We start from the raw sequence: 23,039 nt of genomic DNA, 5'->3' as shown, positions 1-23,039 counted from the left end.
TTATGCGGCAAAACATTGTTTGAAGGGGTCATCTATTATGCTTTAAAACTGTTCTGTCTAGAAAAATTGTGTTATTATTTTCAGTGAAATCATAACATAGAGAATGTGATTACATTTGATTCAATTATTTAAATTATCTAAAAGTCAAGAATCACTAAATTTCGCCTCTGTGATCGGACAGATTATACCAATGGAAATAATTTCATGGCAGAAAACCACAAAGATCAGGACGCAAAAACCAATTAAGTCTAATCCAGTTAAAGTACAAATTTTACACATAACTTTGTGTGTGTTTAATTCGTGTGTGTGTGTGTGTGTGCGTAGTTTATATAAGATTAATACTACTACAACTACTATTACGACTACACATATTATTACTACAGTTCGGCTAGTTTAGAGCATTGTGTAAAATCGTATCGTATCTGGTTTGCATGTAATACCGATGAAGTTGGTTGGCCTTGTTTGTAACTCTCTGTCCTGTGGGGTTTCCATTGTTGTTGTTGTCGTTCTTTTTTACTTTATTTTACTCTCCACACCAATATTTCTGCCACTTCCTGGCCCTGCAGTGAAATGCCAAGTGATGCCACCAAACTTCTGCATGCCGTCGTCGTCATCATCGGCCCAGCAAAAGGACAATGTGTATTTGCTCATTTACTTGGCTCTGTAATTATACGAGTGTTTGTGTCACTCTCATATTTATGTAGTTGGTGCGTGCAAGCGTATCTAATGGATTCATAATAGGATTTTGCAATTTTCATTCTGGATGTTTTGTTCAGTTCTTGTTTTGAGTTTTTTATTTGTTTTTCGTTTTTTTCGTTCGTTTTTGTTGTTGCTGTACTTTTGCATGCTTTGGCATATTTTGTTGTTTGCCATTCGTTGTTATTGTTATTATAGTGTGTGTGTGGATTTTTTTACTTTTCGTTTTGTTCTACTTTTCGACAAGGCTTTGGAAATTAATGATGGAGTTACACACTCTCTTGTCTCATTGTTCACATTCTCAGCATGTGGCTGTTCGAGTAGTAAATGAATGCGTGAAGGAGTGTAAATGAATTGTGTTACCTATTTAGGTATAACACGTTAACTTTTAATTTTGTATTAAATTTAAGTAATAAGAATCAGATCAAAACAAAAAGAAGATTATATTACGTACATAAAAAGTGGGTTATTCGAAAGAGAAGCAAATATTACTTCCATGTGATACTCAACATCATTACCACCAGGTATGAATTGTAATATAAAACACTGTTTACACCACTCTCTGGTGCTGGGAATTATGTCTTGGAGCATTTGGCTGTACATGTACATAGAACAAGTGTAACTTATAATCCAATTGCGATGCACGGTGGCAGTATATATTTAATGATAATAATTGGTTCAGATTTAGATAAAACTCCTGATCCGTTGAGATTTAGATATTTCTCTGGATTTTACGTAAATGGCGCCCGAAAGACACTACGTCTGTCCGAAATTTAGCTTAGGGTAGGCACAAGGTCCTTTGTATATGACTGAGCTAAAGAGCATGACCGAAAGTAGTGAACTGCCGAATTTCGTTTTCTTCGATGAGAAAACATTCGTTGTCCAGCAGTTTGTAAACAAACAAAATGATCGCGTTTACTTGCCAAAGATGTCAGCTAAAAATGTGAACCTTCGGGTGGCCACCAAAACTCAAGCGCCGGCCATAGTGATGGTGTGGGCCGCCATCACAGCCGATGGTAGTTCTTCGATCGTATTAATCGAATATCATCAGAATAAATGCTGAATATTATTGCGAAAATATTCTGGAGGGTGTATTAAAGCCTTGGGCACGCAAACATTTTGGCCGCAGACCTTGGACATTCCAAGAGGATCATCCAGAGTGCAATGATGGACGCGCCACCCAAGAATGGTTACAAAATGAGGTTTCTCGCTTCATTTCCAGCGCACAATGGGCACCAAGATCTCCTGATACCAATCCGTTGGACTATTATGTCTGGAGTATTTTGGAAAGCAAGGTTGGCACTAAAAAATACCAAAGTGTCGATCACCTCAAGCAAGCGCATCGCCGGGATTGGGCCAAAATGCCACAGATCAACAATCGGACAGCGTGTGATGGTTTCGCGCCAAAGGTGACATATATATTTCTTTTTTTTAAATAAATACGATTTTATAAAGTTTTTTTTGCTTCTCCTGTAAAATTAGTTAAAGTGCAGTTACGTCCGTTTGCATTTATGGTGACCAATTGATCTTTATTTATAAAGACTAATTCATGGCAATTGGTCGTTACACCCGTATAAAGCAAATCCCCGCATGCGAGTGAAAATCCATTGACACACGCACATCGACAAATGTGTAAAAATCAAATTTGTTACTCTCTGCCTGATCCTGCTTTAAACACACATGTGGTTTCAATACAGACGTATGGCCCCTTTACAGACGACATCCTTTCAATCGGCCTTTATACAGGCCAATACAATACAGACTTTATAAAGATTTGTACAGCACAGGTTGTTCTAAGTAGACGTATCGTTCTAAATCGTTGTGTCGTTTGGTTTATTTTGTAACATTTTTTGTGGGAGTTAGGGAGATTTTTAACTGAAATTTTAATGTTTTTATATGGGGTACGAACATTTAGGGATTAGGGTAGTACGGGATTTCCACAAAAGTATCGGAGTTTATCAGTATACTGATTAATTGCGGAAATCATAAAAAAATCAACATTACTTACAAAGAAAAATACATTCAATCTATATAAGAGGAAAAATCGCTAGTTACAACGCTTATAACATAATAACGGCTTACCGATTTTTGTGATGCGTGACAATTTAGAATGCTATCTGGTCTGGGTAGGACAATATTTAACAAAAATTTTGAAAATCCGCGAAACCACATTTGCATTTCCACCAATTTTTGAAATGCCAATGTGCTTGATCGAGACTAAAGCAACTTTTTGACTTCTTCTTTTAAATAAGTAAATTTAGCTAGTAATCGACAGCATACACACGAGGAATTGAATCTATAAGACGCTCTAATTGATCCTTGGGTATACTATTCCTCGCATCCTGAAACTTTGGGAAGAGGTTATGTTTGTTTGCTTCTGAATCTCTTTTGATTTTGCAATCGATGATACTCTAAAGATTTTTGCCAATGGATGAAGGTCTGATAATTGTGTTGGACATTTTAAAACCGTGATTTTTGACTCCCGCAACCGATATTTCATACGTTTCGTTATTGTCAAGTTGAAATACCCAAACAAACGGTAGTTTTTCTTCAGGGGAGGGAACCATAGCGTTTTTCCAAAACATTTGAACAGATAATCCGATCCATTACCTTATAAGCCTCTTAAATATATCGAACTCCATAAAAAGAAAAACAACCCAATACCATTATTTTCCCACCATGCTTACTTACTCTTGGACTTTCTCACGATATTTTTTCATGTCTGTCTGAGTCTTTAATATTCATCCGAGAGCATAATATTTCTCCACTGAGTCGAATTCCAATTAGTATGAGCTTTGCGAAAACCAATCTAGCTGTCCAATTCTTTTCAGAACTTAAAGAACTTTCTTGATGTTTTCCATAGCTCGTCCACCCACTGTTCTTGAGGTTATATGTTAAAAAATATGTCAAATGAACAGAACGACTTGTTGCTTTTTTATACCCTTCAAAACACTGTGGTACAGGGTATTATGCCTTTGTGCATATGTTTGTAATAGGCAAAAGGAAACAAGAAAGACCCATGATTCCTTATAGAAGAATCACTTTCTGAGTCGATTTATACATGTCCGTCCGTCTGTAGATTTTAAAGTACAGGTCGCATTTATGATCCGATTTGGATGAAATTTGGCATAGGTCACTTATTTGGTCCAAGGACGAACCCTATTGAAATTGAAGAAAATCGGTTCAGATTTCGATATAGCTCCCGTATATATTTTCGTCCGATTTAAGTTAAATGGGACACCAAAGTCCTTATATATATCTTTCTATTTGCGGGAAATTTTGCAAAGTGTACTTAATTGAAGATAGAATAATGTGTGTCAAGTTTCGAGAAAATCGGGTCAGATTTAGATATAGCTCCCATATATATTTTCGTTCGATTTAAGGTAAATGGGAAACCAAAGTCCCTACATATCTTTCGATTTGCGCGAAATTTTGCATAGTGTACTGAATTGAGGATTGAATGATGTGTGTCAAGTTTCGAGAAAATCGGGTCAGATTTAGATATATCACCCATATATATTTTCGTCCGATTTTAGGTAAATAAAGTTCTTTCGGATTGCACGAAATGTCAATGTTCCTTCGAAAAGGCGACGTCTGTTAGGATACATATGTAGAATATACCCAAAGTGGTGAAGGCTATCAAATAGTCGGCCCAGTCCGTCTTTACTACTTTCCTTACTGGTTTTAGAGGTGTGTTTTTTCTTTGTTGGCAAAGGATACACTACCTTGTATAATTGTACCATGCCTCAGAGTATTTAAAATTGATAGGTGTAACAGTTTCCAGCTATCAACCAATTGAGGTTAGTTTTAGTAAAATAATGATGTTTATTTTTTATTTATTTCAACTCTATCATCGTTTGTGGAATTTACAAAGAAGATATCCATTTTTCGGTAGTACTTTTTTGTGAAAATATTTCTCATCTTGACTTTTGTTACTGTCTCACTCTCTCTCTCCCTTTGCTTGGCTCGAAAAGTTAATTTTGTTAATTTGCAAAATCCTTCATTATGTCATATGCCGAGCCATTCACCAGCTAGCCATCCGGACGTATGACGATGAAAACGGACTGGGCCAGAAGAAATCCAATTAAACTTTTCCCAACTCTGCACTTTATAACAAGAAAAACAACAACAGCAGTAACAACAACGCCACCACTGAGAAGGTTTCATCATCCTGAGATGCTTTAGCGTAACTTGTGTGGTTTTCTGATGCTGTTGGAGTTATTATTGTTTTTTTATTTTTTCATTGTTGCTGTTGTTATTGTTGTCGTTCTTGTTTATTCTATTATTCCACTTTTAAGTTTATGGCTGATGTTGTCGTTGATGAGAATGACCCAAATCTTGGCATAAGTTTAACATTTTCTTCCCAAAAAAAAAAAAAAATGTTTTTCGTTTGTATGACGATATTGTTGCTGCTGCTGCTGCTGCTACCGCTGCACTCGAGAAAAACTCAAGAAACCAAGACCAAAAGACCACCACCACTACCACCATTTTGGAACGTTAAGAAGAACTTTTACAAGTAGTTTTTTATTATTTTGTACTTAGATTTTTGCCAGGATATTTTGCGTGGCGTCTTTGAAGCCAAACAAAAACCGATTCGTTAAAAACTCGGCAATGGTATTGGGAACTCAGGGCAGGGCAGAGCAGATAGGTTTTGAGCGGAGGTGGATATTCACTCTGGTTTGTTGATGGTGGTCAAGAAACGCCAACTATTATTAAATAAAAGTCTGGATGTTTGTCACGTCTTTGTGACAATTCGTTGTTATTCGTCTCCTGGGTTTACGAAAATGAAATTAAAAACACACTCTGGTAAAAGTTTCTGGTAGCCGATGTCTCCGAGTTATAAGCGTTGCATGTGTTACTTGTTCCGTTTTTCCATCGGTGTTGTGTTCGGCCTTTAACGGCAAACGATCCTATTTACAAATTCTATGGACATATTTTTTCCTTCTTTTTCGACTTAAATACCAAACAATGTTTATTTGTTGTTGTTGCTGCCTTTCTTGTTTGCAATTGCTTGTTGTGGAGTTAAATTGCTAAGTTGAACTACAGTGACAACAGCAACAAAAGTCGGCGTGACACATCTCAGCCCGAAAAGGACGAAACGAAATTAAACTAACAACAACAAAAATAACGAACATAAATGTGTGGGTGGGTGTGTGTGTGTTTGTTGCTGTGTGCGGGTGGATGGCAAGTGTTCACTGTATCGAAATACAAAGTTATTGAGGTCATACCGTAAAATAGCTACAAATGATTCCTTTTATATTTTCCAATAAGGAAAGAAATGCAGATAGGCCAATTTCTATTGGAAATTGCAACGAAACGACCTCATTATTATGGTGTTCGGGAATTTGAAAACACACAAATTACACTATGCTACACAGTTATGGGGTGGTAGTGATGGAAGTTAGATACACAGAGAATTTTTCCAAGATCTATATGAGGCGCAGATTTTTTAATTACATTTTTCCAAAGTCCATATGAGGCATATATTTGTAATATTTTTCAAAGTCCATATGAGGTGTAGATTTCTAATATTTTCCAAAGTCTATATAGATTTTTTAAACAAATTTTTCCAAGGTCCCTATGAGGTGTAGATTTAAAAAAACAAAATCCATGTTCCATATGAGGCGTAGATTTTTTAAATATATTTTTCACGTGTCCATATGAGGTGTTGATTTTTTAAATATATTTTCCCAAGGTACTTATGAGGCGTAGATTTTTTAAATATATTTTTCACGTGTCCATATGAGGTGTTGATTTTTTAAATATATTTTTCCAAGGTACTTATGAGGCGTAGATTTTTTCAATAAATTTTTCATGGGCCATACAAGACTTTTTAAATAATTCTTTTTAAAGTCCATAAAAGACGTATTTTTTTACATTTTTCCATGTTCCTATGAGGTGTAGATTTTTAAGCTAATTTTTTCCAACATCAATATAAGTCGTGGATTTTTTAAATAAATTTTTCAATATCGCTTTGAGGCGTATATTTTTAAATAAAGTATACGTATATCCATTTGAAGCGTAGATTTTTAAATAAAATTTTCCAATATACATTTGAAATAAATATTTCCAAGGTCCATATGAGGCATTGATTTTTGAAATAAATTTTTCTAAAGCCTTTGAAAGGCGTAGATTTTTTAAATAATTGTTTCCAATATCCATATGTGGCGTAGATTCTTTAAATAAATTTGTCTAAGGTCCATATGAGGCGTAATTTTTTTTTAATAAATTTTTCCAATGTACAAATTATGTGTAAATTTTTTAAATTAAATTTCCCAAGGTCCATCGGCGCCCTATGGATTTTTTAACTAACTTTAATTAAAAAAAAGGAAAATTTCTTTTTAATGGACGGTAAAATTGTATTTATATGGGTCCCTGTTCTGACATAGCCGTAAAATAAGGGCCCGACAGATTTTAAGTATTTTGAATTCCACTTCTTGGAGAAGTGTATACAAAATTTGACCCAGCCTAAATTATGTGGTTTTGTTGATTTGTATATGATGGGTCGTTAATTGCTTTTACTGGAATCTTGTACTTCTTGAAAACGTATTTCAAAAGTTTTTATTAAAATTAGTTATCAAAGAATATAAAAAATGTCTATCGTTTCAATTAATGTTAATTACCTTTGTTAGTATTTGCTATTCTCAAATTCGATATTAATAATATTATTTACAATGCATTTGTGCGTATACTTGACGTCGTATTGTATACGCCCCATAGAATTTTTAAAATCCATATTCGCTGGAATCTTGTACTTATTGAAAATTAATTTCGAAAGTTTTTTTTTAAATTATTTTTTTGCAGAATGTCGCTTAAATTAACATTTGTTATCGAAGAATATAAAAATGCTTATCGTTTTAATTAATGTAAATTACCTTTGTTGGTATTTACCATTCTCAAATTCGATATTAATATTATTATCTACAATGCATTTGTGCGTATACTTGACGTCGTATTGTATACGCCCCATAGAATTTTTAAAATCCATATTCCCTTAGGGAATGTTAATCACAGTTGTAGTTTAGAAAATAGTTAACATTACATTAATTTATGAGTCTCTATGAAGTTTACTAAAATATTATATATATATATATATATATTTAGTTTATATTGTTTGTATATACTTTTTATGAAATAAATCTTCTTTTTTTTAATATTATATAAACTTTATTTCACACCGTTCTATGTATGAAATATTGTGTATGTATGGACGATGATAATAAAAGTAATAATCAAACACCATATCACAAAAATATATACAAAGAGAAGATTATGCTCAAAATTCACCTACCACACCCAAGGATCAATTCGTATCCTTTGCAATTCCATTGACATTTATTTACTTTGCCACTTTAAAATGCTATGACAACCGGAGTGGGGGACCAGCAATTTTCACATTTTGCACCTGTGATGTGTTCATAGTATTCCAAACATTTTTGAAGTGAAGCTAAATTGCCGTCCATTGGTCTTTTCGATTCTTCAAAAAGGCACAAAATTAAAATGACCCGTGTCAGTATTACAAATTTTCCACATGAGCGGCAGTAAAGACAACAATCAAAGCACAAAATTAAACACAGCATCTGCCAGGCAGGCATCATGGAAAGCAAGCATTCATGCTACCAATCGCCATAGTTCTTTAAGCCTACCCTGTTTTATGCCACACACACTCATACTCCTCCAGCAACCAACCCACCAACCACCTCCCCCCAAATGATGTGAATACAAATATGGTAACTGCTCCATATATTCAGTCAAATTAGAGACAACATTTCAAAAGTTAATGCTACAAATTAAATGTACTCCTCGGCCGTACACCTTTGGTGAAAGTGTCCCATTTTATAGGCTGGGAAGTTTTTGTTTAGCTCTGCAAGTGAATGGCAGCAACAGTAATACACTGCAAAAGTGTGGTATACACATCTGAAACTAAAATAAAATACCGGATATGGTGTTCCTAAACAACCAACCAACCGACCGACCAACGAACCCCTCTTCGCGGCACAATCATCCACCATTTCATTTACCAACTGGTCTTTTTTTGGCGAAGTCATTTGGAAGGAGACGTGTGTTAAATGCTGGTGTATTTGGGGAATGAGAGAAACATTTTTGAGTGAGTGAGTGGATTAGACTCTTGACAAACCGAAAGGTGATTTGCCGCCTCATGTAAATACAAAGCTGAAACATAATACGAATACATACATAGACAGTGACACTAAAACATCCAAGACCAAAGAAAGCCCACAACGTGTTAGGCACGAACGACAAAAATTCTCTACCAAATGTTGTTGTTGTTGTTGTTGGTTTACATTTGCCAAAGTAAAGGTGATGAATAATTAGAATTCAAGAGATATCAAATAGTCAAGTGGAGATTAGAAGCAAAATCGAAGAGGCAATATTTTATTTTGTAATACATGGAAATGCCCTTAAATAGTACATATTTGTGTATGAAGGAGTACATATTAACTTAACATTTCGAAATATTCGTCGTTGACTCAATAAAGTACATATTTTTATACTTTATTGAGACCCATAGTTCATTTGAGAATATGCATAGAATCACTTTTTGAGTAGATTTAGGCATGTCCGTCCGTCTGTTGGTGTTACATTGTAAACAAAATACAGGTCGCATTTATAATCCAATTTGGATGAAATCCGGCACAGCTCATTTGCTTGGCCCAAGGACGAACTCTATTGAAATTGGGAAAAATCGGTTCAGATTTAGATATTTTCGTCCGATTTAAGGTAAATGGTGCACCAAAGTCCCTATATATATTTAGATTTGAACGAAATTTAGCACAAAGTATTGAATTGAGCTTAGAATGATGCCTGACAAGTTTCAATAAAATCGGTCCAGATTTAGATATAGCTCCCATATATAGTTTCGTCCGATTTCATGTAAATAGTGCACCAAAGTCCCTTTATATTTTTCGATTTGCACGAAATTTGGCATAATGTACTATATTGAGCCTAGAATGATGTCTACCAAGTTTCGAAAAAATCGGTTCAGATTTAGAACCAAGGAACTAATATATGGCTGATAGGAACAAAACTGAAATTAGTATAACTTAACCTGTGACAAGTTTCGTTGAAATCGGTTCATATTTGGATATAGCTTCCATATACATTTTCGTCTGGTTTTATGTAAATTGTGCGTCAAACTCCTCATGTTTGTCAGATTGACATCAAATTTACACAACGTACAAAATTGTGAATAGAATAACGTAGTTGCGTTTTTTTGCAGAATGCATTAAGGGGACACCCCCCATTCTCGGGGTCAAGTACAGACATAGTTTCAAGTGAAAATCGATTTATATACTTTTGTCCCATTGCACTATAGGTAATTTGCCCTGTTTTTGAGGCAAAAATTAATAAGAGCGGTATTAAATGATGACTTTTTAAATGATACATATGTACAAGAAAGAGAAAACGCAAATTTTCACAGTAAAACCCGGATATAACGAACAACGGTTATAAGCAACTACACATATAACGAACAAAGCTAATTCTTTCTCAGATATTTTCATTAGTTGTCTTATACACAACAAACGGTTGAAAACGATTAGGGTAGAAAGTTAAAAAAATTTCGACCCCGCGATTATATTTTTAAAGGAATAATTATTACGATGTCGTATGTTTTTGCAGAATGCATTAATAACGATTAATACAGTACCCATTTATACTCCTTAAGGACATTAATATGTAAACGTGAGATAAAACCACGAACACGATTATAGTAAACACTGGATATACTGAACAACATTTTTTCATATGCCACTTTTTTATTTTTAATCAATCCTGAAAAAAGTAAAAAAGTAAATTTTTGATGGTTTATATTCTAAGGGGAACTCAAGCCCGCCATTTCCTGTTCTCCACTATTTAGATTTTGTTCTCATAATCTTTCATTTGACACCCTATTTGCGGTTTAAGAGTAACGTTATTTATTTTGTAATCAAAATTCGTGTGTATTCGTTTTTTCGCGGAAAAGTTCTATCTTCCTATGTCATTCGGTGCATCTTGACAAATGCATGCAATATAACCTAATTTCCTATTTTAATTTAATGAATTTTTCGTCCATATTGTTGTTATTGGCAATTTTACTTGCGGGGACGTTATGAACAACAACATGTTTCCTTGCTTTTATTTCTTTCATCAAACCAAATAATGAAAATATTATTGTTTTTTATTCTGAAGTTCCCTACAAAAAACTGATATATCTTGAAAAACGCAAAAAATCGCAATTTTTGACCTATTGGAATCAATTTAGAAGGCTTTCATTAATATATTTCAGTTGTCAAAAGATCAGACAAATTTAAACATTTTAGTAAAAGTCTATCTAAAACGACTTATGTGTAAAAAATAGAAACATTTCTTTTATTATAGTCAACTATGTAAATTTTGAATCGCTACACAAACGTATTAACAAATATTATATATTAAATAAACAGCACACACTACCGTTAATACTTTCCATGTTTAATTTTTATGTTTATGCTTTGAATTTAGCGGTTTTTTTTCTGAAATAAAATGACGTATACCAATAATTATCCGATTGAGACGAAAATTTGTACAGCGTGAGTCTAGAGTGTCGTGTGATAAGTTTTGTTGAAATCGGTTCAGATTTACATATAGCTCCCATATATATATGTACAGATCTACATTTTCGAATGATTTTATGTAAATTCTGCACCAAAGACCCATTAAATCTCCGATTGCGATAGAATTTTGCGCAGAGTATCTAGAAGAACAAATATTGAATTTTGCTAAAATCTCATTCAGTGACCTGATTAGTCAGCCAAGGGACCGGTGTAATTGGTCTCTTCTCTCTGGACTTTTTAATAAGTCTTTATAACTGATATGTCGTTATAAACGATTTCGATAGTATCTCGTATATTTTGTGGCATTTTCATCTAAAAGAATGATGCTTTGTACACATAGAATCTGATTTAAATATTGTTCCTATACATGTAATATTTTTCATTCTTCAGCAATATTTTACCTCTTAATAAGATCGTATTGTGATCTTATAGGGGAAGTGAAATTTCAGTTTTCGGTTCTTCAATGAAAAATCCCAGTCTCGATTTTTCAGCTGGCTGGGAGCTATCTGTGTAACAACAGTTACCAACGGCATGTTTGCTACTGTTCCGCAATCCCATGAGTCCCTGTCTGGTATCATAGTTTCAAATGTGGTGAATACTGGCCATGGTCGCCACAACATCTATGTTTGACAATAAATACAGATGCAGGGTTGTTTTTTTTTGTCGGAATTCGCATTCTGGATGACCTATGGTGTTTATTTTGGTCAAGTTTTATTGGGCTAACCTGTAAGACCAGCTGAAGTCTTTCTTATATAAGTGCATATCTCTATCATTTCTTTTTATTGAAAGATATTTTGAGTTTTCATCCTGTTTTGTTTGGTAAAAAGTTGACAGAGGGCTAAAGCATGAAATCGCCACCTGGTATACAATATTTAATTGGCCATGATTTTGCTGAATATCTCTTTTTGGCGTTTATTTTTTAAATATTTTTACTTGAAAGAACATATTTTTATCATAAAATTTACTGGGTATTTTTACTGGAAAGTTATCGTATATACCTAGTTTTAATTTTCAAAATTTTTTCTCTCGTCTAAAATTTTGTAATTTGTTTAGAAAAATAAAATTAGTTTCAACGGAAAATTCAATATTTGGGAGATTGTTTGTATAGTTTACCACTAATAATTCCACTAATGATTTTACCAGAAAAAAGGGAGATGTACATAAGTAAAAACCTAATGGTCAAAAACGTATTTAAAAATATTATATTATTTTAAAATTTATGAAATCGAAATGTATTCAACTATGATACCAAAATGTTCTTTTATTTTACAGAGTCCGAAATTGGGCCTTAAAGTTTGGCGTGGATTTATGGGAATTTGGAAGACAATTTACAAAAATGAATGAAATAAAAAGTGTAAGTATTTTGATATTAACGTAAAATGTAGTATCACTTAAAGATGGCTAATAAGACATTCTCTAATTCTTCATATGTACATATATGCGTATGATATACGACGTAGCGTATACGCGCAAAAATCTATTCCTCTGACGACAGAGAAATATAGTTCCGGTTGGTTTATTTGTACCAAAAAATTTAACAGTTTATATATAATCACCAATACATAATGTCAGTTTATCAGGAACCGTTAAAATATTCTATATTGAGACATTGTATTGTATTATACTTATTTAATATACATTTTAATATATTGACTACCGAAGCTATAGCTGTATTTATTGCCTAAGAAAGTGAAAGGCAAACCATTTATATAAATAATGTTTAAATTCCATCAAATAACCTAACATACAACCACATCTTTATATTTAGTTTATTACCTTTGTATTTATATTGGCATCCTTAAAACGTTTATCTATATCCGTACATTATTTTATTTGGATATTAGTATTTTATTTCCAGTTATAATACAATAATATATATAGTAGACATGTCGAGGCAGCATCAGCAGCAACAACAACAATAAATTGTATAGAATGTTTTTTTTGTATAAAAACCGCCATATAATCAACATCTTGCCTTGTGTTCGTTTATATAATTTATCTTTCATCCTACCGGGCATACATATCCACATACATACAGACATACTCGTATATTGCCTGGTTTACTCATTTACTGACAAACAAGTTGGATGGTGGTTGGCAAACTGACACAGGCACGCATCACCCATTATTCATTCTAATCTTTCAATTTCCCCGCCAACACCTTTGTCAACAATAAATTTCCCCTTCGACAGCATTCTCCACCCACTCATTTGCCAGTTTATTCATTTTCGCCCATTTGTGAGAGTGTATGTGTGTGTGTGGTATTGTTTGAATTCGTTGTTGTCGTTTGTTTTTTTTTCATCTTTTTTTGGTGGGAATGAATGACAAGTACCATTTCAGTTTTAATTAGGTTTATATAGAGCTTAAATATCTCAACATGAGCGAGACTAAAAACACATACTTATTTGTAGGGTTCAAATTACAAACCTATGTATATGTGAATTAATGTAAAAATTTGTCGTTTTATAGTGTGTTTTTTTATATAGGAATTTGGTCGGTTCTGCCCATATTAATTTTGAGAGAAAATCAGAACTTTTTACAACCACAATCATGAGGTGGGCATTGGGAAAACACGAAATGGATCGAGAAAACATGGGAATATATTTACATGCAAGAAAATTGTGATATATATATATATATATAAAGACATTTAAATAGGAGAATTCCAAATTTCAGAAAATTTCACTCCAAATAACAACCACTCGAAATAACGACGTTATATGAGGGAGCTATACCAAAACGTGGACTGATATTGATCGGTTCCACTGAGGACCCAACATATTATATTTGAGCCAATTCGGTTAAAAAGCGTGTCTAAATTGTTAATATTAACGAATATAGGAGGTACCAAACCTATTGAAATTTTTGCTTCCCAATTCGCGAGGCACATTTTTTTCAGCATGTTCGGTTGAATAGCATGCCCATAATTCCGAATATTGGAATGAAACATTAAGGGAACCTCTTTCATTCTCGATTTCAAATTTGTATGATTTTCAACAGGCTAGCAAAGGACGTGCATTACATTGAAGCATGTAGCTTTGTATATAAGACCTTGAAGACTTAATGGATATGAAAATGAATTACCGTAATTTTGTTGATTGTTTTTAGCCAGTGAGCGGAGCAGTATAGGCGATCGGGTATCATATGGTCACCCGACACAACTATCACAGAACAATCTGTTAACCGATTAGAAGTCAACAGCTCCTTCGTCCTACCCTGGCATCTTTTCCAAATTATACATTCGAATTCATTTTGCTCGGAGTGAAAATTTACCCCATAAGATTCAACATTTGTTATTTTTTACACAAAAGGCCTAGGTTAATTTAACCCGCTAAATATAGATCGATCCTGATAATGATCGCCATTATAATTAGTTGGCATGCGCCCCTTCCCCATCTTAAACTTATGATGTTCGGTTTATAATTGTGGCCCCTAGAGCGACTCAAAAACCAAAAATAATGTTTTCGGTCGATTTCATCATCATTATAATGATGATGAAATAGACCGTCTATATATGTAGACGTCGTTCTTGGCCATAACCGGAACTTCGTGTAAAAGTTCAAAATGATGAGCACAACATTTCTGCCAGCCAGTATGGTAATGGTAATAATACTAAACAATTTAAATATTTATTTATAACTCACCTATGTGAGTACATACAGGTATATTATAGGTATCAATTAAATGACAACTGCTCCTATTTGATATATTGTCAACTTCTCCGGTCTATGTTCTACAGGAGTAAATATACACGTCATAGAATGCAAATTTGTCAATTTTTTCACACAAATGTTTGGTTCTATTTGACCCGCTAAATATTGACCGATTAGTATGAAAAGACCCAAGATTGTTCCATTTCCCCTTGTAAAACTTCGTAATGTTTGGGTCACAATTGTGGCCTCTGAAGCGGTCAAATAAGGATGATATTGGGCGATTCTATTTATCCTAGTTCATACAATAGCTACATACGTACATAATAACCTGATAAAAATTGGAACGGATTGAAGTATTAGTTTTTGAATTATCGTGCCCGCCATTTTAAAAACAGTGTTTTGAAAACGCATGTAATATAAAGTTTGTGATTTTCAATTGAAATTTGTATAGGTTGGAATTAAATAGTCCTGATTTCTATTAGGCAAGTTTATTTGCGGCAATTCTTAGCGTTCTCAAAATTTATGGTCTCAGTATCTGAAAGGATAAAACATCTTTGCAAAGAAATTTCTACATATATCCTATATTACGGCCCTTATCATATATTTTGAAAGTCCTGTCCACATTTTGAATTTCGTTTTCACGTAACAAACTTCATGTTTTAATTTTTCATTTCGTTTGCAACACATCGAAATATTCACCAGAATATAAAGTATATATCGCTCATTTGCTGCAAGAGAGGCATAACTCAAAAAAAATGTGATTTTCGAGTTAATGATTCACGATTGTTCACTATAATAGACTTCATGTTGTGTATAAAATGCATATAAATATCTCTTACGCACTCTAATTGAGAAGCTGTAGAAGTTCCTCTGCTTTTCAACGGAATTAGCAGAAATTTGGTATTTTGGATTCACTTTGGCTATCAGATCTGCCTACGAAAAATTATCTATATTGCCTTATGCTTCAGTATTTTGATGGTATTGGGCACATGTTTCTACCTTAATAGTTGTCATTTTTTATTTTGGGCTGTGGTATAAAATTATCAATAAGTTCTGGTATAAAATAATTTGTGGTATAAAATTATCAATATGGGTCCACCTTTTAGGGAAGCTATATTTTGTGGAGCTTCTGAACGTGTTTCATGCAATTTGGGAGCAATTTTTGTTTTTGGATTTTCATTGAGTAGAAAATTTCCCTACAAAAAAGTATCAACATTGATCCATGTTTCCGTATAGCCCCATATAATGGTAACCTCATTATACAGTATTGTGGGGCTTTGAACATGTTTTTTAACCGAACTGGCTCTAATTTTATTAATCAAATTCTTATCTTCCTACCAAATTTATCAATGTCAGTTTACGGCTTGGTATAGTTCCCATAGAAATGTACCATTCCATTTTCGGTATTTTGAAGAATTTAGCCACCATATTTCAACCAATAACGCTGTAATTTGGTATATAGGGTTCAAATTTATATACACATTTGTGCTGCGTATATATAGGTTCAATTTTTGATAAAATCCCACTTAGGCTTGGTATAGTTCCCATAGAAATGTACCATTCCATTTTCGGTATTTTGAAGAATTTAGCCACCATATTTCAACCAATAACGCTGTAATTTGGTATATAGGGTTCTAGAAGGCTGACTTATATACACATTTGTGCTGCGTATATATATAGTTCAATTTTTGATAAAATCCCACTTAGCCGAATTTTCTCTTGAACCTGGCTATAATTTAACATATCGGATTCTTAGAGCTTCAACGTAGTTTTTTGATAAACCTTTTAAAAAGACAAATATATCAACGTTGCACTGCACAAATATATGGATGGATTGAGGTCTTCTCTTATATAGTGTGTATTATAGATTAAATTGCCTTCGATTTTATTTCTGTTTTTATAATTACTAGTACCAGCCGTTAGAAATATGCGGCCAATGTCACTTCATTTTATTAAAACTACCACATATACTGAAGTTATGTTACATTATTATTTTTTAATTCTCTGGAGAGGGAGAAATAACAACAACAGTAGATTATTACATTTCATACAGACGAAATATATAATTTTGTTATTTGCATCCACAATGACATATTTAAACAATATTATATTTAGATTTTATTGGATTAGTTTCAGTTAAATTTGCTAATTTTTATCATTCCCACTAACAGACAAAATACATAACATTTGTATCGCATATTGACATTGTTGTTAAATATCATATTTTAGGCACATTTCCCAAACCCACACGCTTTAGTGTAGTACCACGCGTTCTTTGAACCTTTATTATGGCGGAGGGTATCAAAAGTTCGGCCCGGCTGAACTTGTGACAGTTTATGGGGGATATACAAGATATAATGTTTAGACCACACGCGATTTACTACTAAATCTTCGGATTTAATTTAGGTTTGATAAAATGTTACGATGAATCAATCAATGAATCAAATCAGTTCGCTTCAAACCAAAGTTTTTAAAGTGTTGACCGACAAAGTGTCAAAACCGCACGGAACGAACTTTTCATACCTTCATTATAAATACTTAAAATTGGTCGCATTCAAAATACCTTAAATTGTTCGGGATCTTATATGGTGTCTATGTAGAATAGGAACTAATATACGAGAAAGCTTTTTTACCCACTACAATATCCGAAATACCAAATCACATTCGCTTCGGTAGGAAAATACAGCAGAATTATTCAAAATATCGAATATAGAGCGGTAACATTATGCCAGAACACATACCGATCATTTTCAGTAAGTGATATAGGTGCAAAGCTTCAAAACTCTACCGACTATTCATATTGATTTCAACATGCGGATATAGCTGGTATAACATGAATTTTATTGTGATCAGGAATATATACTAGGGAAACTGCATATCCCTGTCTTAATAATGAAAAATCGAACATTAAAATGGTTTTATTGTTTTTCAAAGTAATCTCCAGCCTTTTCATGCACTCAAACCCAATGTCCAAACACATTTCCACGCGGATTAAGATCCCTCCAAAACACCATTTGGCGTCAAAAATCGTTCCTTATTGCTTAGTTAAGGCTATGCGGCGGATGACTTATCAAGTTTACCCTTTGGCCGATAAAAAAGAGGTAGAGTCGATGTGTGAGAGCTTCTATTCGTTTCTTTTTTAAATGTCACCGAAGGCTTCTGACAAGCAAATTGTGGTGTACTGCTAAGTCCTAAGTTAATCAAGTGACAGTCCTAAGTTAATCAAGCTTAACAGTGATCACATTACTAAATTAGGTAGAGAAACAGACGATCATTTGCTTCGAAGTGTTACTTCCCTAAACGACTTTAGTTGGGTTTGGCTCGCCTTCGGAGACACACAAGGCCGATTGGTGTATTTAGGATAATATGCAACGATAAAGTTTTCGCCACCTTTCACGATTTTGTTTTTTCAAAATTTTCTTTCACCAATAGGAGTGATAAGTTTTTAACAATTGCTAAATTGTGGGAGATCCTACGAAAAAATCTTTGTTACGACCAGGTGTTCAAGGCATATCGAATCTGTGCCGGCGAAAAAAAAAAACGAAGAATGCCTCATTCTATGTAGTAGCCCCTTGAATAAATCAGGATTACAGACACTTAATGTTACAAATTCAGTTTGCATCTTCATCTGATCCGAAAATTGAGTGTAAGTTCGGCCGGGCCAAATTTTTTATACCCTCCACCACGTGGTGTCAATTCAAAATTTCTTAAGTAGATCAGGACATTTCTATGAAGACTATGTTGTTGCGTAATGTGGTAGTATCGAATACCAAAAAAGAGGTGGAACTTTTATGTGGAGATTATATAGAAATTTGGACCTATGTAGATAATTAATATTCAATCAATCAATTAAAATGTAATCTCAATCAGACATCCATTGATTAATTGGTATACAATTAACATGAATAGGTCGAAATTATATATGCAAGCTATGCTATATCTTTATCTGAACAGATTTCAAGGAAACTTGCCACACATTAATTTGTATTAACTTCAGTACGTTGTGTCAATCAGCCTAGCTATGGATCTTTAGTGCACTATTTACATAAAATCGGACGAAAATATATTTAGGAGGTGTATGTAAATCTGAACCGAAAGACATGCATAAATCGACGCAGAAAGTGATTCTATGCATATTCTGAAAAGGAACCATGGGTCTATCTCGATTCCTTTTGCCTGCTACAAACATATGCACAAAGACATAATATCCTGTACCACAGTGTGGTGAAGGGTATAAAACGTGCCCAAACCCCCATAATACCGAATATAGGGGACTATCATTATTTGTGGGTTACCCGGATTTATAGGCCAATGTAGATAATTTTTGGTAGGGAAAGGGTATAAAACGTGCCCAAACCCCCATAATACCGAATAATGGGGGCTATCATTATTTGTGGGTTACCCGGAATTATAGGCCAATGTAGATAATTTTTGGTAGGGAAATTTTCTACTCAATGATAATATAAAATATTAAATTGCTCCCAAAGTGGTTGAAACACGCCCTCAGGACTATCAAAATACAGATCTTTGGGATATAACATTATATGGGGGGCTTCTCCAAAAGGTGAACCCATGTTGAGAATTTTTAGGAAAAATATTAGATATATGTTTAATATATGCACAAAAATACACAAGATTGAAAAAAATTTCATAACGTAACGATTCATATAGATTAAAATTTTGATATAGCTCCCATAAATATTTGAGAGAATTTTGTTTAAAAAAAATCCCATATATGTATGTAAATTTCAACCGATTTTCATGAGTTTAAGTATTTTTTCCAATCTACCGCATCTCATACAAACTACCTACCATACCACGATCCCAAAGTAGGAGGCGTTTTAAGGATTTCACCTTTTTGATATTTATGAAATTATGGGTATAATGCTGGTAAACATAATTTCTTCCCATACCCATGCCATCTACATGTTGACACTCTCTCATATAATTTAGAATAATTAAAATGGCAAAGAAAATTGATAGGTTTAATTTGGTACATCACTCACATTTGGGGTTTTCTGGCATGGAATGAACAAGTGTTTTTCTTTTCTGCTCTGGTACAAACAACCATGTGTGTATGAGTAGAAATATCTGTTTAGAAATTTAAACAAAAATTTAATCATGCTACACCATAGAAGAATAGAACAACGAAGGACAAAAAAGCAACAGAAACAACAACAAGAAATAACACACCAAAGCATGAATATGGTAAATGAGGAAAAAATGAACAAGCATTTGACACATATAAACTTGGTGAGACAATGGCATTTCCTTAGCTTCCTGTATTTCAATTCAAATTTTTAGCACTTCATCTCTCGCTCTCTGTTTCTCTTAAAACATCAACAAAAAATGAGAAACAATAGAAGTACGGAGAGTATTTCTATCAACAACAAGGACATCATTAAAGTCAGTATACCATACTTGCCGTCATACGACTAGGAATACCAAGTATGTCCTATATACACATACACACATAACCATGTAGTTATGTATGTGTGTGTGTATGTTTGTATGGGCGCATTGTCAAAAAATGTTCGTGGCAAAACTTTAATAACCAGTTATGTATGATTTTGTCATGGTTTGATAGTATGCCAACCTGTGTTCTGACACATTTGAATTTAAAAAAAAAAAATATGGGACGTTTTGTTTTTTGTCTTTTCGTTCTTTTGCTGTGAGAAAAATGTCAGTGTTTCGATGGTCTTAATTGTTAAGGAAGTTCCCATGCAAACAGAAAGCAAGCAAGCAGACATGCAAGCAATGAACGTTTGCCACATGTCTATGTTTCCGTACATAATTTTTTGGAATTTATTTTTTTTTTCTGGTTTTGTATATGTGGGTATGAATGTATTTCTACAGCAGCATGAACACACGTGTATTTTACTTAATTATTGAAGTTGACAGGTTTCAAAGCTAAATAGATGAGAATCTTTAAGGTAGTTATTGCATTTTGAACAATTTCGTATTATGTTTGAATGACATGATTACATTTTGAAAATTAGTTATACCATGGAGCGTAGATTTTAAGGGATTTGTTTTCAAGACCGTACAAGGCGAAGAATTTTAAAAATTATTTTTTTAGGAAACCAGACTGAAGAAACTTTCTAGTATCTTCAAAATAATTATTTTTTTTTAATAAATCAAGACTTGTGATTTCTTGAAAAAAATCCCTTTTTGATGAGCCACATAAAATCGGCTCGAACTTCATCATATTGTTTATGTCAAAAGATAAACCCAATTTATCTTGATCAATTCGGATAGAACCTTAAATATACCGAGCGACTATTATTTAGGGCTATGTCAAAACATGGATGGATGATGAAAATGTATTCTGAAGAAGTTTTTTTGTCCTGACCATAAAAATACATGAAATGAAAAGGGCTGTATGAAAATATCGGCATATGATTAACATTTTCTACATAGATGTCTTTCATTAGTCATGAATTTAGAATGCCTAATTACATCCCTTCTAGGTTGGAAAATTCGTGTAAAGATTTCAAAATACCATAAATAGGACAGTACAGAGATCTATTATGAAGTCTCATGCCAAAAATAATATTTAGTGAAATTTACTTCGCCGGTATAATTCCCCAATAACTTCTATATAAATAAAGTAAAAAAGTAAAGAAAGTTCAAAAGATGGACGGAGCCAACTATATGATCACCATCACCACCATATTTCTCTAATGATCATGGATAGTCGAAGATTTTGGGTCTTTCAATCAGGGAAAAAATGACCACATCCGTGTACAAAATGAGCACATACGATGGCAATAGAGTAGCAACACAGTTTGTTAACAACTTGAACGCTGCGTTTCCAATTTCATATCGAGATTTAAACAACCGTTTCGAGCACGAACGTGTACAAATTTAAATCATCTGTGGTCAGAAATTGCCACCATAGCGGTGTCGAATGGACATTCTTTGGTGTCAATTTTGAAATAGCTATACCGTTCCATTCTCATTTTGTTCCCAGAGTAATGCCAAATAAATATTTTTATACCCTTCACCACACTGTGGTACAGGGTATTATGTCTTTTTGCATATGTTTGTAATAGGCAAAAGGAAACGAGATAGACCCGTGGTTCCTTTTGAGGAACCCTTTTTAAGTCGGCTTATGCATGTCCGACCGTCCGTCTGTCGATGTTAAATTGTAAACAAAGCACAGTTCGCATTTTTGATTCTATGTGGATGAAATTTGTCACAGCACATTTATTTGGCCCTATTGAAATTGGGAAAAATCGGTTCAGATGTTGATATAGCTCCCATATATATTTTCGTCCGATTTAAGGTAAATGGTGTACCAAAATACCTATATATCTTTCGATTTCCACGAAATTTGGTATAGCGTACTAAATTAAGTCTAGAGTAATGTGTGTAAAGTTTCGTGAAAATCGGTTCAGATTTAAATATAGCTCCCATATATATTTTCGTCCGATTTAAGGTAAATAGTGTACCAAAGTCCCTACATATCCTTCGATTTGCACGAAATTTGGCATAGCGTACTGAATTAAGTCTAGAACGATGTGTCTTAAATTTCGTGAAAATCAGTTGAGATTTAGATATAGCTTCCATATATATTATCATCCTATTTTATGTAAATAGTGCACCAAAGTCCCTACATATCCTTCGATTTGCACGAAATTTGGCATAGTATACAGAATTAAGTATAGAATGATGAGTGGTAAAAGTTTCATGAAAATAGGTTAAGATTTAGATATAGCTCCCATATATATTTTCGTCCGATTTTATGTAAATGGTGCACCAAAGTCCCTATATATCCTTGGATTTGCACGAAATACAGCTCCCATAAATTTCTTGATAATCGGTTCAGATTTAGATATATCTCCCATATATATTTTCTTCCGATTTTACATAAATGATGCATTAAATTCCTAATGTTTGTCCGATTAACTCGGAATTTTGCACAATGTATCAAATTGAGACTTGAATGACCTCATTGTCTTTTGTTCAAAATTGGTACAGATGCAGCCATAATATAGTCGGAACAGTCCGACTTTGATAATTTACTTACTGTTTATTTATTTCAAACACATTTTATTAAAAGTAAAATGAAAAAAAACCTTTATTCTACGATCCT

General features: G+C 33.5%; 1 protein-coding gene across 1 annotated transcript in view; it reads left to right on the top strand.

Moving 5' to 3' along the window:
• The window catches only part of LOC133323561 (voltage-dependent calcium channel subunit alpha-2/delta-4), a 107,141-nt gene that overhangs the window by 6,323 nt on the left and 77,779 nt on the right, over positions 1-23,039 (top strand). Inside the window, exon 2 of the mRNA XM_061532476.1 lies at positions 12,561-12,642. Coding sequence (XP_061388460.1) covers positions 12,561-12,642 — 82 coding nt within the window. The remainder of the gene's footprint in view (positions 1-12,560; positions 12,643-23,039) is intronic.

Source organism: Musca vetustissima, unplaced genomic scaffold (assembly GCF_032173495.1).
Source record: "Musca vetustissima isolate MV318-11 ecotype Yass unplaced genomic scaffold, APGP_CSIRO_Mvet_v1 utg9771, whole genome shotgun sequence".
NCBI lineage: Eukaryota > Metazoa > Arthropoda > Insecta > Diptera > Muscidae > Musca > Musca vetustissima.
Note: the sequence above shows the minus strand (reverse complement) of the source record. Positions and strands in the feature narration are given on the sequence as shown.